The sequence below is a fragment of the Cynocephalus volans genome, chromosome 10, assembly GCF_027409185.1.
Source record: "Cynocephalus volans isolate mCynVol1 chromosome 10, mCynVol1.pri, whole genome shotgun sequence".
Classification (NCBI taxonomy): Eukaryota; Metazoa; Chordata; class Mammalia; order Dermoptera; family Cynocephalidae; genus Cynocephalus; species Cynocephalus volans.
In genome coordinates, this window is record NC_084469.1 from 4,102,159 (window position 1) to 4,115,646 (window position 13,488).

At 38.0% G+C, this 13,488-nt stretch overlaps 1 protein-coding gene across 1 annotated transcript; it reads left to right on the forward strand.

Moving 5' to 3' along the window:
• Positions 1-4,914: 4,914 nt before the first annotated feature.
• On the forward strand, positions 4,915-11,743 carry KRT39 (keratin 39). The gene is made up of 7 exons (XM_063111952.1): positions 4,915-5,382; positions 6,715-6,797; positions 7,430-7,586; positions 8,211-8,372; positions 8,486-8,611; positions 9,878-10,098; positions 11,485-11,743. Exons 1-7 carry the CDS (start codon positions 4,915-4,917, stop codon positions 11,741-11,743), a joined length of 1,476 nt encoding a protein of 491 aa, XP_062968022.1.
• Positions 11,744-13,488: the final 1,745 nt, after the last annotated feature.

Sequence of the window (13,488 nt, forward strand, 5' to 3'; positions counted from 1 at the left end):
ACAGAGTCCTGTGAGAAGAGGCAAAAGAGAGCAGGCTGAAATTTTCCAAATTTGATAAAAGATGAAAAACTACCAGTTCAAGAAGCAAACCCCAAAAAGGATAAATAAATAAAGTCCACACCAGGATATATCATAGTCAAACTTCTGAAAACTAAAGACAAATTTTGAAAAATCATGAAAGTAGTGAGAAAGAAATGACACCTTATGAACAGGAGAAAAACAATTTAAACAATGGCAGATTTGTCACCATAGACTATAGAAGCTAATAGGAACTGTCAACCCAGATTTCTACAGGCAGTGAAAATATCCTTCAGGAAAGAAAGAGAAATCATGACATTCTCAGAGGAAGAAAAGCTGCGTCATCAGCAGACCTACCCTAAAGGAATGGCAAAAGGAACTTCTCCAACCCAAATGAATGATGAAATAAAGAATCGTGGAACATCAGGGAGGTAAAAACACTATAAAAATTAACATATGAATAATATAAACAGATTTTCTTCTCTTCCTGAATTTTCTAAATTATGTTTCATGGTTGAGGCAAAAGTATAACACTGTCTGATGTGATTCTCAACGTATGTGTAGAAAAGATTTAAGATAACTATATTAAAATGGAGGAAAAATAAAGGGAGGTAAGTTTCCTATGGTACACTTGAACTGATAAAATGACAACACTAGTAGGCTATGATAAGTTATGTATATATCCTGTAATACTTAAAACAACTACTTAAAGCACTACACAAAGAAACATACTCAAAAAAATACAGGTAAATCAAGGTGGAATTTTAAAACATATTCAAATAACCCACAAGAAGGCAAGACAAAGAAAGCTGAGAAACAAAAGAACAGAAGGAACAAACAGAAAACAAAAAATAAAATGTAGATTTAAGCCCTAAATATCAATAATTACAGTACAGTTGGCTCTTGAACAACATGGGTTGGAACTTCGCAGGTCCACTTACATGCAGGACCTGCATAAATGGAAGGCCGACTTTTCATGTGCATGAGTTAGTTAAGTACTTAAGTAATGACATGGGGAAAGGCCTTCCTCACTCTGAATTTGTAAAAGAATTTCCCTGTGTTTTTTTTTAGCAAATGCATGACTTCCATTTTTCACATCTAAATCTTTGCACCATTTGAAATTTAAGTGTATGAATAAAGTAGCAAGCATTCACGTAGCTACACAGTTGTATCCAATCTTAACTTTTTATGTTAACTATGCTTTATTGGAGTAAAATTTTTAAACAATAAAATGCATCAATTGAAAGTATGCAGCTCAATGATGTATGAAAAACATATACACCCATGTAATCACCACCCAGATCAAGATATAGAACAGAATATCAAGATGGAATATATCAACCTTGCAAGATTCTTCATGCTGCTTTCCAGCTAACTCACTTTCCCCACACAGGCAATCACTATTCTGATATCTAACACTGTAAATGAGTTTTGCCCACTCTTGAAGTTATGTGTAGAAAGGCTGGTGGCCTTCAACCTCACTGCCTTCCTAGCTCTGTCTTCAACAGTTACTATCTTTCCCAAGCACAGTTTGTTTAGCAACTCAGGAAAGGACAGGAACAGAATGCTATACTTGTAAGATAAGAGGAGTGACTCTAGCAGCCCCAAGGATCATCAACAGGAGGCTGCAAGGCACCGGGGAATCTTCCACTTCCATAGCCTTTCTCTCTTTGTCATGGCTCCACCTTTGTCTCTAAGTCCCTTATCAGCTTCAACGCCTACCCTCCAACCCCCAGGACTGTGGAAAGGCAGGTGTGTAGCACCCACACTGATACGCTGCCTGATCCATTCCCTGTAAGTAACTCACCCGTCAATAATAATAATAATAATAAACTCCTTGTAAGCCATATGGAGTTGCCTGCTTTGTTCGTCAGTCTCAGGATGTCTTCTCAGCTTAGTGGGCATTATACCATTAGCTCACACTCAGACAAAATGTAATCAAACTGTTTGTATTCTTTTGTGCCTGACTTCTTCACCTTAACATGCTTTTGAGATTCTTCCATGTTGTTGTGAGTACAGTACTTTAGTGACTCATTTTTTATTGCTTTTGAGTACTATTTCATTGTGTGTGTGTGTGTGTGTGTGTGTGTGTGTGTGTGTGTGTGTGTGTGTGTGTGTAGAGAGAGAGAATATTTTTAGCCAGTCCGCAGCTTGCCTTTTCACTTTCTTAGCTGTTTATTTTGATCACCAAAAGATTTTAATTCTGATGAATTCTAATCTATTTTTATAGTGTCCTCCATGTGCTAAGAAGTCTTCACCAAGCACAAGATTATGAATATGACCTAAGTTTTCTTCTAAAAACTTTATGCTTGTAACCTTCACATTTAAGTGTTTGGTCTATCTTAAATTAATTTTTGTATATAGTGTGAGGCAGAGATCAAGATGTATTAATTGTCACTCTACAATTATGTACTTAATTCAGCAACATTTATTGAAAAGGTTTTTCTTTTCTCATTGGCTTGCTTCGGGACCTTTGTCAGAAATTGACCACATAAATGTGAGTCTATTTCTAGACTCTATATTCTCTTATTGATCCACTTGTCAATCCTTATGCCTATAACACACTTTCTTAATTACAGTATCATTACCGTAATTTGTATGAATTTATACTCCCACAGCAATAAATGACAGTGCTGTATACAATACAATACATTTCTTACCAAACTTTGATTTTTTTTCAATCTGAAAGGTGAAAAAATAAAATATCGCAGTGTAGTTTAAATTTACATTTCCCTTGCATGACTGACATCAGCACTTTTTCTTTTTTTAAGTGCCTTTTGTATCTTCTTTCTGTTCACTGTCTGTGGTGTGATTGCGAAAATTCTTTGCCAGCTGGTCATCTTGGCTTCTGGTTTTATAGGTTGTGTTTTTTATCCAAGCACAAGTTCAAACAATTATTTTATGTAGTCGTATTAATCAGTTTTTTATGGTTTCTCAATTTTGAGTCATTATTGGAAAGGCCTTCTGACTAAAGGTTTATAAAAAATATTACCTTATGTTTTCTTTTAGCACATTTATTATTTCATTTTTCACATTTGAATCTTTTATCCACTCGTAACTTGTCCTACTGTAAGGCATAAGTACGGTTCGACATTCCCTACCTCCCACCCAGGTGATACAGTACATACGATGGTCCCCAAAGTACATATGATGGTCTACCTTTTCCCCATTGATTTTAAATGTTATGTTATCATATACTAAATCCAAATCTGTTTGGGAGTCTATTTCCAGACTTCTTATTCTATTCTATTGTTCTGTGCAACTATTCATGTGTCATTAACACACTGTTTTAATTATTGAAGCTTTAAAATACATTTTAATATCCGGAAGGACTATTTTTCATAATTTTTGACTCTGTCTATTTGTTTAATTTTTCTCATAAAGCTTTAGAATTATCTTGTCTATTTGGAAGGATCTCAATAAATTTATTGGGATTTAAGTTGAATTAACATAGAGATGACTGACATTTTTATAATGATAAATCCTGTATTTTTGTCTAAGAACATGATATATCTTTCCCTTTATTCCAGTTTTCTATCTTTCAGTATATTTTAATATCTTATTCATGTAGAGATTGTACCTTTCTAACTAAATTTATTCCTGTATATATTTGTTGGTGCTATTGTAAATTGTGATTTTTTTTTCCTTCCATCGTACGGCATGCAGAATAATGGGCTCCCGAAGATATCCATGTTCTAATCCCAGAACCTGAAACAATGTTAGGCTACATGGCAAAGGGGAAGTAAGGTTGCTAATCAGCTGACCTTCAAATAGGAAGATGATTCCGGATTATCTGGGTGGACCCAATGTAATTACAAGGGTCCTTAACTGTGGAAAAGGAAGGCAGAAGAGTCTATGTCAGAGTGACGCAATGTGAGAAAGACTGAGTGACCCTTGCTGGCTTTGAAGATGAGAGGGGACCACAAGCCAAGGATGTGAACTGCCTCTAGGAGCAGGAAAAGACAAGAACACGATTCTCCCCTAAAGCATCCATAAAGGATCAGGGACAAGTAACTTTCTTAAGAAAATGCAGAGTAAGTATACCTCATAAAGAACACACTTACCTTTCAACAGATTATATTTAAACATCGAATATAAACAAATTCCATGACAAGTTTTTAATAAATGTAACACCACAAGCAAATACTGAGCACTACAAATGTTATAAAATGTGGGCTTTGGAAACCAAAGGGTAACCGGACTCTTTTCCAAGAAATTTCTTGTTAGCAATCAAACCCTACCTGAAAAGCTACAACATGAATCTAGTAATTACCTTTTTAAAAAGCCTTATTTAAGGCTAACATTTTAACCCATACTCACAATGTCCTAACAACAAAAAAGGGAAAATCAGTGGGGCAGAACAAGACAAAATACGGATTTCTAAGTTCACCAATAATTATTAGATATTAGCAGTTTCTCTTTTCCAGAGAAGAAAGGAAATAAAGGACAGACACATTCCTGGTCAAGCTTATTGCCAGGTGGAGAGGTCAACAACAACTTAATGAACTTAATATACTCATACCTGCTTAATAATGGATGCTGTTAGGACTGTGACGACAGTTCCTTTTGAAGACATATGTGAAGCTCTGGATTTAATGACAAGTAGTAGTTGTGATGGGTCATAAGTTAGTAACAGCCTATATGCACATTTTTATGAGATAAGTAACTCTTCTCAAGCAAGTAAAAAGCAAATTAATGAGATGTTCCTATGGGATTTGATATAAACATTAGAAAGGAAAACATCCCACCTATTGTGACACCACCTAGAGCAGAAGCTATATAAGCTCTTCAAAAAGGAGAAGCCAGGAGGCTTAGAATTTAGATTCAGTCAAGGTTTCTTGAGCTTTTTATCTCTGTGATCACAAACTTTGAAGCAAACTAGGCTGGGCACATGCTATGGATACCAAGAGCTGTACAACAGCTATTTCTTCTTTAACCCCATGCCGAAACTGCTGTAGGACTGCAAATTTTAGGAACATCTCTTCTAACAACAGCTGTCATCATGGTGGTCTTGAAGCCAACAGCTGCCAATCAACTGGCCATGTTCTGAGCACTCCCCAGGACCAGGGCTGCCAACCCACTTCTTGCTTTTGTCGCACACCCACCTACCTAATAAGCAACTTCAATGCCTCTTGCTCTCTGGATGGTCGGGGCTGGTATGGTGAAGGCATCAATAGTAACGAGAAAGAGACCATGCAAATCTTGAATGACCGCCTTGCTAACTACCTGGAAAAGGTGCGAATGCTGGAACAAGAGAACGCTGAACTGGAGTGTAAAATCCAGGAAGAGTGTAACAAAGAGGTTCCTGTCATGTGTCCTGGTTACCTGTCCTACTACACTACCATTGAGGACCTCCAGAAGAAGGTAAGATTCTTAGAAACCTGTTTAATCAAGTTATGAATTTATGGTCTCCAAGCAATAGTTACTTGCTAAACTGATATATTTGTTCCTTTTATACTGAAAATTTTTTTGAAAAATAAAATCCTTTGAGTGAAATTGTCATCTAGAGGCAAAATTCAGAGTTTTATAGTTTTTCCATTTTCCAAAGACACATTCTACCTTTATAACTAGACAACTCAGAACCAAAACATGTTAACAACCAGTTGCTACCATTTCTTTAATAAAAATAAAAAAACAGGGATCTGAGAAAATGAATTTTATCTTGATAAGGTCCTAAACAGTTTAGTTTTTATCCATTTTACAAACACCACCACCTTTTTCTCCTTTTATGCTCATTTTATCATCTCCAAATTGTTTAAATAATTTGTTCCTACAACAAACCTAAGTTTCCTATTCAGAATGATATGTTGCTGCTACACATCTGGATTTGTTCAGTTTTATTTGTTCAATAAATATTTGCTGAGCATCAACAACAATGTAATAGACATTGTTCTAGGCTCTGGGAAAATACTGGTGAACTAAAAAAGCCCCTGCCCTCATGAAGTTTACATTCTAGTGAATTGTGATAAGTTAGGCAAATTTAGGATGGATTTTATATTTTAACACCAACAAAAAAACCCCAAAGTTTTTAAGTAATTTTTTTTTTGCTCACCTTTTAGAAAAATAACAAGAACTACTTTCCAACATTTTCCAAGCTTCCTGAACATAGCTACTGTTCACCTAAAAAGAAACTGAGGCCAAATATATAAAGTTTATTGGGGAATAGAATATTACAATGGTAATACACATGCCATAGTAAACTATGTGCATGTTTAAGGAGGTAAAGAAAGACAAAGGGTTTTAAAGAAAATGCAATGGAGGATTACATAATAGTTTGGGGATAATTATCCTTGGCTACAAGAATCAATAACAAGGGTGACACCAGTCCAAGGCTGGAGAGATAGTTGCTGGGCACATGTCCTTGCAGAAGTATTTTTTGTTAAGGTTGCCATGGCCTCTTTGCAAAGCTGTGGTTTTGCAGAGTCCTTTATGATAGTTTTTGTTATCAGGTATTCATGATGAGAACCCTCACTTCATGGCCATCCCTGGTTCTATTTATCAGGGTTTGGTTCTTTTGTTTTGTTTTTAACACAGCTGGCTCCATTTTGGTTCTGACAACTTTCACACTATGAAGATTTATGAAAGGTCTAACTAGTCTTCCCTGTTAACACACAAGCCTTTTAGTTCTTTAAAAAAGGAGATCCTGGTGTTTGTCTCGCCAACAAAAAAATTGTGTGTACAATTTCTTAATTCTAGATCTTGTGTACCAAGGCTGAGAATTCCAGAATGGTCTCACAAATTGACAACACCAAACTGGCTGCAGATGACTTGAGAGCCAAGTAAGCCTGCTTAACACCATCATTGGTGACAGAATGCACCCTGAGTCTGACCTAAACACTCTCAGTAAGATTATTCCCAAGTCTGCTAACCCTCCTGCCCCATACCATGTTGGCACTAGCCCAGAAAGGACCTTCAAATTCAATAAATGATTAAGATTAATAACCACTCACATGTACACAGTTCATATAATTTCTAAAATATGACCCCATCTGATTACCTGCACAATAGTTGAGTAAAATAGGTAGGACTAATATATTTTTATCCTGTTTATAGTGAGAAAACCATGGTTTAATGAGGTTATTACTTATCCAAAGGCACACAACTAGTAAAAGACAGAGCCAAAACTTGGCTCCAAGGTTTCTGAGCCTTAATCCAGTGTTCTTTAAACTTACAGGGCATTGCCTCTAGGGGCAGAGGAAGGGGGATAAATCTCCACATCTCAAAGAAGAGCAATGTAGCATTGCTCTGGCAAACTAATTTAGGAATCATAATTAAGTCATAATATTTATCAAATGGTTTCACCTCTAAAAATAATAAAACCCTCTATAGAAATGCACAAGGGAGACCTGCTTGACTTGACTAGCACCATCTACTTTTTTCATGTCTTTCTTTTTGTGTCTGGTTTTTAAAGGTACGAAGCTGAGATGTCCCTTCGCCAGCTAGTGGAGGCTGATGCCAACAGCCTGCGGCAGATCCTGAATGCATTGACCCTGGGCAAGGCTGACCTGGAGGCACGAGTCCAGTCTCTGAAGGAGGAGCTCCTCTGCCTCAGAAAAAACCATGAAGAGGTTAGAGAAAGACCAAGATTGTCATCACAAGCTAAGCCTCTAAAAATAGCACCAGTTCCTTGGAGTTGTTCCTGACAAAGGGCATCACCGCTAGATACTACTCTGGTTTTTAACCCTGATAATACCTGCAGCTACTACCACTAGTTCAATGTATTCCAAATCCATTGGCTACAACAAAATAATTGAAGCCACATGGGGTGGAAAATCCTCCATTGTTCCCTCCAGCTTTTCGGTGAGAATGAAAGAACCCAACAGGTTTCCCATCTTCTTGCAGGCATCCCTGTAAAGACTTCTTCCACCTCCTATTGGTACAAATCAATACTGGCATCATAGAGACTATGGTATCTCATTATAAATTCCACCTCCATGCTGCTTAACCCTTTACCCATCCCTAGAAATCATCTAAGTTCATTGAAACTTCTGATCTTGCTAGTCAATTTTTAATTTTGCACGCATTTGAACACATATGTGATATAGCCTTAAATCATTTTACAGCATCTCAAAAATACCTATAAATCATATATTCCTTTATTAAGCTAAATTATTGCTGTTAGACTGAAATGAGAACACGAGGAGGTCATCATCTGTTCACCAAATAACTTCACATTCTTTTTCTTTCCATAGGAAATCAATTCCTTACAGCACCAGCTTGGGGACAGACTCAACATTGAAGTGACCGCCGCCCCTTCTGTTGACTTAAACCAGGTTCTACAAGAAATGAGATGTCAGTATGAGTCCATCATGGAGACAAACCATAAAGAAGCAGAACAATGGTTCAACACGCAGGTGGGGAGAGTAGAAAAGCCAAAAGCAATAAGCTGACATCACATTTCCAGGGGCCCTTTAATCAAGGTCACGTTTTCCTTTCATAACATCCATGGTCTTTGACTGTGTTTCAGATGGAGAAGCTAAATCAACAAGTGGTGACCATCTCTCAACAGCAGCAATGCTGCCAGAAGGAGATCATAGAACTGAGACGCACCACGAACGCTCTGGAGGTGGAGCTGCAGGCCCAGCACCGAATGGTACCTGGCAAGCTGACCAAGCCTAGCACAGCAATGATGGCCATAGCTCCTGACACCTGTTATTGCAGTGTTTCCCAAACTGTGTCCCTTGGAACAACAGTTCCTGTTTGTTAAAGGACTTTGTGATCAAATAAGTCTTGGAAATGCTGGATTAAACAAAGGTTAAACAGGGTACCCTCTTGCAAGTTTATAACAAACTGATATACACCATGAATCTCCAAGAAGGGGGTATACAGTATTCAGCATTCCAAAACTTATTTGACTAAGGACATCCTCTTTTTTTTTTTTTTTTTTAGAGCATCACATGGTAATAATGACCTGAGGAGTACACTTTGGGAAACCTTAGGAGAGCATTTTATTATATGTAAAGCATTTTTACAAGCTATCATTTTAGATTTATAAAACAATCTTATAAGGGAGGAGGCATAATTATTAACCAGTTTTACAGATGAGGCTCTAAGAGCTAAAGTGATTTTCCCAAGCCAAATTCAAAATGTTTTCTCCCACCTATTTTGTAGATGGAGACACTGAGGTCCTGAGGCATAACTTGTCCAGAATCACAAAAGACACTTCTGCCTCATTGTACTACCTCTCTGAAGAAAGAAATTACTGAAATGCTTTGATTTGAAGGGTGTGAGGAGACCTTGCCCCAACCTGGTTTTGTCAGCAGCCAGTCATGTGACCTTGAGCAACTCATTTAACCTCTTGAACTTTAGTTTTCTCATCTATAAAAACGGGATAATCATGCAAATAATAGGTTATTAAAACCTAAAATCCCACCATTATTCATAGACTTACAGAATAATAGAGCAGGAAAGAACTGTTCTCATCAAAGTTCCAACTCTCATGTTTTACATATGAAGGAATTGGTCCAGTGAAGGAAATGCTTAAGGTTAAAGATTGCTCGCTCCCTTTTAAGGTACAAACACTCTTTGAATGAGGTGCCATGGTAATGCTTTTTTAATGCCTGGGTGTGCAGTGAGTTGAAATATTTTTTTGTCTCATAAGTAAGAGAATGTGGTCAGAGATTATCAGGTGGTCAGAAAGAGGAGGACCAGCAAGCACTTAAGAGGGAATAAAGGAAAGTGAACTTTAGCAGAGTTGGTTATTTTGTTTTAGGATTTATTTGGTTAGGAAATAATAAAAGGACTTGGAGATCCATTAGAATGGTCACAAAGAAACCATTGTTTAACATGACACAGATTACAAATGTTCTGGGCTCAAAGGAATCATCATTATAAATCCTACTTTCCTCTTCCATGGTAGAGAGATTCCCAGGAATGCATCCTGGGGGAGACAGAAGCTCGCTACACGACCCTGCTGTCCCAGATCCAGTGTCTGATCAATAACCTGGAGGCTCAGCTAGCTGAGATTCGGTGTGCCCTGGAAAGACAGAACCAGGAATATGAGGTTCTGCTGGACGTCAAGTCCCTACTGGAGTGTGAGATTGCCACATACTGCCGCCTTCTGGAGAGCTCAGACAGCAAGTACGTAAAATGAAAATAACTCGTATGAGAATGTTGCTTAAACACACTCATGTACAAGTGACACTGGCAACCGGAGGACAAGCTCCTTGATCTTTTTGCCAGGAAGGCGGGGGTTTGGATGGAGGCGCTCATAAATTCTCTCAAGCTGTGCCATTGGAAGACCTGTACTTTTAACTAGTCCAAACGTGAGGTGTTAACTGATTTGTGAAAAGCCAGTGCACCAAGTGAATTCCTTATAGGTTGTTTAGCTTCTTAAAGTTTTAAAAATTACTAGAGAAAAAATGGTTTCCCCACAGATGAACATTCCTGGTGACTGTTCCCTCACTGAGATGAATGTCTGACTTTCATGAGACTGAATGGCACAGGCCTGGTCCCTTTGGAGGAACACTGTGCTCCAGCTGAAAAACCTAACTAACCCTGTCTAGCCACTAGTCCTTGATGCCAGTAGCATTACACACATGTGTTTCAGCATCTTTTTTTCAATCAAAATTTTATTTTTTTTAAATGATAAGAAACAAACCAACTCATAAGGAACTCACTTGGAGTATAAGTTCTTCGAAGTAACTCAGTCCAAATTAACACCCCAAATGCAGACTTAGCTACAATTGCAAAGGAGACCTACCTCCCCCAAACAATTGGTGAACTCTGTTCACAGCCTTCTCTCAGCTGGCATGTCCACATTACACTAGCACAACATTAACCACTGCTGTCACTTTAAGGAGCTGCGATATACAAAGTGCCTCAAATCTTTAAAGAAAGACTATGTTTCACAGAAAGCGTGTTTACTGTTAACTGCTTCTTACTTCAATTCTCTAAAATCCATTCATTTACAGACACCCAAAAGGTACTTTGAAGCTTCTTGATGATGCGTTAAAGACTCTGCTATCGATGAGGTTCAGGCCACTGCTAGTGTGACTAACTCCCTGATAAGAAAAATATCTGATTAATTTCCATTCCTCAAATAATAAGGCCTTAAACTTGTTCCTTATCACTGTTGATCCTGTGAGTTTAGTTCCCATTATGTCCATTCTGCAGATGACAAACTAAAACTCGGAAGGGTTAACTGACTTACCTGATGTCCCCAGCTGCTAAATGACAGAGCCGGGCTCTGTCTTTGACTAGTAGTGCAGTATTCTTTCCACAAAGCTGTGGCATTGACTGTAGTAGAAGCTTAAATAATCTAATAATTCTAAACCTAAGCTGCTGCTTCCCATTGGATCCGATCTGATTCTTTTTCTTCCATGAACTACAGTACAAAATGAATAAACAAGCATGTGGAAGTATTTGTTTTGAGTAACAAGTGTTGAAAAAATAGCCACTGCCATTTTTCTCCATAACCATCATTGCCCTACATCAATCACACGTAAAACTCTGTTTTTTCCTTAGGCTTCCCTGTAACCCATGTGCCACCAAATGTGAGGCTTCTACTTGCACATCCTGTAAGGCCAGAGCCATGGAATGCACAACCCCAGTCTACACATCCTCAGTCCCTCGTGGTATACGTGAGCCCTGCAGTGCCTATGGACCCCTGTCCCGTATACTGGTCAAAATATGCACCATCACCAAGGAGATTAAGGATGGGAAGGTCATTTCTTCTCACGAGCACGTGCAGCCTTGCTTTATCACCAGACCTGCCAGAGTCTAACATCCCAAGATGATGAAAACAACCTACTTGCATGAAAGAGAGGCTAATACATACACCTGCCAAAAAGGTTTAAGAACTGCCCAGTCCCTTGAGGTACTTAGTTTTCTACTACTGCAACAGGTCCCATGGCTAGAGAGAGTATTTTTTATTCTGCTCCTTCCCTGATTTGCTGCTGCCAACATGATAATAAATTAGATTTCTCTGGAAGGACATTTTGCATTGTACCCAGGAAGTTGGCTTACATTGCTTGACTCCACAGATGATTGATGGGCAGGTTTCCCTCGTTTCCTCAGGTCTTGTTTACTTTAACATTCCTCCTTAGAGCCAGTCAGACAAGTTCTAGAGTTGTTTTTAGTCATTGTCACATGAAGGTGAAAAGCTACAAACTTCCCTTCTAAACTCCTTTGGATAAAGAAGGAAACGAATATGAGAACATTATGAATAGGGAAAAAGACCTTTAATATTTTGTTTCCTTGAACATACAGTCACAAGTCTGGATCCTGTTGAACGCTGCTGACTCAGTCACTGTTTATCTATATTGGTACACTTTACTTTCCCCGGGACGTTTTTAAAGATGTCCATGTTCTTCAAAGCTTTATGAACCATTAGGCTCTCCAAATAATTTCTTTGAGAATTAGGTATAGTTGTAGGGAGTGAATCTAGAGTATTTCGAAGAAATAGGTTGGGTCCTTTCATTAAATGTTTGCTATTTCTCTTTCTATTCTTTAGGGAATGAGAGTTTGTTCTGATTGTTTGACAAGTGACATGTAGCTGGACCTCTCAAGACATAACCCCCTGCTTCTCTCCCTCCCCGTGATGGGTGACAATGAAAACAATAGCTTAGATTCCTGCTCCAATTTATTCATCAGAGAGAAATGGACTTAATATCCATAAACTTTGCAGAAAAAGAATAGTGAATAAGTGCTGCTTGTAAGTATGAGGTAGTTCCAATGTAAGAAGACATCACTTATATCTCAGCCATTATCATAGCTTCCTACAGCAGAGTCACAGAGTACATAAGTCAGCCCTACAAAAATTACAGGACATTTCCAGAGGTCTTAGTAAATAACTCCAAATTGAACAAAGAATGTAGAGTCAAAAGGCCTGAAGTCCTAAACTTGTCACTTCCCAACTATGACCCTGGGCAAAACACTCAGCCTTCATAGAATTTAATCTCCTTGTTTGTTAAATGAGGATCATGCCTACTTCACAGGATTGTCCTGAACATCAAATGCAATTGTTTAGCTAATACTCTTTTGAATGCTGAAAAGCACTGCAACAAATGCTATTTTTATGTAAGCTTTGTTTTCAGCTATAGCCCTAGGCCTAATTTTGTTGTTATTATTTCATTTTAAAATTTCTTCTCTATGAATTTAATTATCCAGTCATGATTTTGGAGTTTTAACAGTGTTGAGCTTTTGGGGAAAAAAAAAAAAAAAAGAATAACATCGCCTGTGATCAAGCCCACAATTCTATTCAATAAAGCATTTTTGAATTCTTAGAGCATGTATCAAATATCAGTTGCTGCCTGCTGCCCACATCAAAGACACACACATTGTTTAACTCACAGCTCAGAGATTTTCTTCCTCCTGACAAGTAGGAACTTACACTAAGCAAGTGGAATGCAGAACTCCCAGAATGATCTCTTTGCTATCAATAATTTCTCTCTTGTCTGAATGGGCAGAATGCCTCCATCAGCACTTAATTGCATACTATGTCAGACTTCAGGACGGGACATGTGGAAA

What these genes read in the sequence shown, in the direction of transcription:
- KRT39 (XM_063111952.1), top strand. Translation starts at nt 4,915, where the DNA reads ATGGATACCAAGAGCTGTACAACAGCTATTTCTTCTTTAACCCCATGC. An exon ending in TCAGAAAAAACCATGAAGAG is followed by an intron (nt 7,587 to 8,210) that starts GTTAGAGAAAGA and finishes TTCTTTCCATAG; the next exon opens with GAAATCAATTCCTTACAGCA. An exon ending in CTGGAGAGCTCAGACAGCAA is followed by an intron (nt 10,099 to 11,484) that starts GTACGTAAAATG and finishes TTTTTTCCTTAG; the next exon opens with GCTTCCCTGTAACCCATGTG.